Source organism: Nicotiana sylvestris, chromosome 1 (assembly GCF_000393655.2).
Source record: "Nicotiana sylvestris chromosome 1, ASM39365v2, whole genome shotgun sequence".
Lineage (NCBI taxonomy): Eukaryota > Viridiplantae > Streptophyta > Magnoliopsida > Solanales > Solanaceae > Nicotiana > Nicotiana sylvestris.
The window spans coordinates 72,170,850-72,173,611 of NC_091057.1; the positions used below are offsets into that span (position 1 = coordinate 72,170,850).

A 2,762-nucleotide genomic window follows, 5' to 3' on the forward strand; every position below is an offset into this window, starting at 1 on the left:
AATGTAAAGGGGGTGATCTTTCAGCCATGCAAATAAGGTGGCGATCTTTCAGCCATGCAAATAAGGTGGCGATCTTTCAGCCATGCAAATGTAAAGGTGGCGATCTTTCAGCCATGCAAATGTAAAGGTGGTGATCTTTCAGCCATGCAAATAAGGTGGCGATCTTTCAGCCATCAAGTGTAAAGGTGGCGATCTTTCAGCCATGCAAATAAGGTGGCGATCTTTCAGCCATGCAGATAGAGGTAGAGCTTAACCTCGGAAGGCAGAATGGTAGCCTTATGCAATGCAAGAATGCAGACGGAGGTAGAGCTTAACCTCGAAAGGCAGAATGGTAGCCTTATGCAAGAAGTAAAAGGGCAAAATGATAATAGAATTTTCTTAGCTAATAGCGGATTGCGATATTGCGACTGCTGGGGATACTGTGTCTACTGGGGACATTGCGTGCGGATAGCAGTTGTGAGTAAGTGCAGGGTTCTGAGAGTTGTATTTCTGAGTAATGTGAGTCTCGTGAGTGTATAGTATATTCGATGATTTTGCAACTCAAGTGCCTGCATCCAAAGAAAAATCATGAGTTTTGTAAAGAGGAGAGGTTAGTTCGTATTCCTGCTGGCTCTGCTTGACCTGCTCGGCTTTGATCTGGTGATACTGCATGTATCATTAGGGTAGCATTGCCAAACAAGGAAATTTTGGTAATAAACATGCATGATTTAGTAAAGGTATACATAAAAACATAATTAAGAATAGTTTTCTTTTGATGAACCAATGACTGCGACTTGGTTCAAGACATTGCAACCCTTATTGTTACGGAATTTTGAGGATCCTCCTCAAAATTCTGCCCCAGTTTACTGGGTTGATGCTTTTGACTGTTGTTTGCGACGATTGGCTGAAATTACTTCAGAATTTTGAGGGTCCTCTCCTCAAAATTCTGCCCCAGTTTCCAATTGTGGGGGAAATGAAATTTTTATTGCATTGTGACCGAACCCATAAGGCTGCCTACGTATCCCCTCTTAAACGGGAATCAGGTCAGGCACAGTTCAAATTACATCATATAGGAAAGCATAAAGATGACATATAGTAATGCTTGACTGCATCTGAATTAATTGGCTTTGGCCAGACTTCTTCGTCCATTTCTGCAAGTATGGGGGCTTCTCCTGTCAAAACCGGGTGAACCATGTATGGACCCTGCCAGTTGGGAGAGAATTTCCCTTTGGCTTCATCTTGATGTGGAAAGATTTTCTTTAACACCAGCTTCCCCGGTGTGAACTGTCTTGGCTTGACTCTTTGTTGAAGGATCTGGACATTCTGTTTTGATAAAGTTGACCATGGCAAACTACATTCATCCTCTTCCTGTCTATGAGGGCTAGTTACTCATAATGATTTTTTACCCACTCTGCGTCATCGAGTTCAGCTTCTTGTATGATCCTTAGGGAGGGAATTTCTACCTCGGTGGGAATGACTGCTTCTGTACCATAAACCTGCATATAGGGGGTTTCCCCAGTTGATGTGCGGACTTTGGTGCGGTACCGTAGAAGAGCAAATGATAACTTCTCGTGCCACTATTTATGCTTCTATATCATTTTCCTCAATATCTTCTTAATATTCTTATTGGCGGCTTCTACAACTCCGTTCATCTGGGGTCTGTAGGCTGTAGAATTCTTGTGTCTGAATTTGAAAGTGTCACACATGGCTTTCATCAAGTCACTATTGAGGTTAGAGCCGTTGTCGGTAATGATTGACTCTAGGATCCCGAATCGACAAACAATGTGGTTGCGGACAAAGTCTACCACGACCTTCTTGGTTAATTCTCTATAAGATGCTGCTTCAACCCATTTGGTAAAATAGTCAATTGCTACCACGATAAACATGTGCCTTTTTGATGCGGCAGGTTCGATTGGTCCAATAACATCCATTCCGTAGGCAGCGAACGGCCATGGTAAGCTTGTTGCGTTAAGCTCGTTTGGAGGTACCTTTATCATTTCTGCGTGTGTCTGACAACTGTGGCATTTCCGTACATACTAGATGCAGTCCATTTTCATAGTCATCCAAAAGTAACCAGCACGGAGTATCTTCTTTGCTAAGATGAAACCGTTCATATGTGGACCGCAGATCCCTGCATGAATCTCCTCTAATAACTTGGATGCTTCTTTCATGTCGACACACCTTAGTAATCCCAAATTAGGAGTCCTCCTATACAGGATTCCTCCGCTGTGAAAGAAATTATTGGATAACCTCTGAAGTGTGCGCTTTTGAGTAGGATTTGCAAGTTCCGGGTATTCTCCTTTCGCCAAGTATTCCTTGATATCATAAAACAAAGTCTTTTCGTCTGCTTCTTCTTCAACCTGAGCATAATAGGCTGGCTGATCATGGACCTTTACTGAAATAGGATCAATGAAGTTTTTATCTGGATGTTGTATCATAAAGGACAGGGTCGCCAATGCATCGGCGAACTCATTCTGGACTCTAGGAACATGTTGGAATTCCGTCTTTGTGAACATTTTTCTCAATTCCTGTACATAGTGCAAATATGGGAGTATCTTGGAGTTCTTGGTTGCCCATTCTTCCCGGACCTGATGTATAAGTAGGTCTGAATCTCCGATCACTAGCAACTCTTGAATGTTCATGTCAATGGCCATTTTGAGCCCTAGGATGAAGGCTTCATACTCAGCCATGTTGTTGGTGCAGGGAAACCTGAGCTTGGCGGACACCGGATAATGCTGACCGGTTTCTAATACTAGGACTACTCCTATGCCAACTCCTTTGAA

At 42.9% G+C, this 2,762-nt stretch overlaps 1 protein-coding gene across 1 annotated transcript; it reads right to left on the reverse strand.

Moving 5' to 3' along the window:
- Positions 1 to 2,015: 2,015 nt before the first annotated feature.
- Positions 2,016 to 2,495, reverse strand: LOC138871216 (uncharacterized). Its single transcript, XM_070149087.1, has one exon. The coding sequence runs from the start codon at positions 2,493 to 2,495 to the stop codon at positions 2,016 to 2,018; it is 480 nt and encodes a 159-aa protein (XP_070005188.1).
- Positions 2,496 to 2,762: the final 267 nt, after the last annotated feature.

What these genes read in the sequence shown, in the direction of transcription:
- LOC138871216 (XM_070149087.1), bottom strand. Translation starts at nt 2,495, where the DNA reads ATGTTCACAAAGACGGAATTCCAACATGTTCCTAGAGTCCAGAATGAG.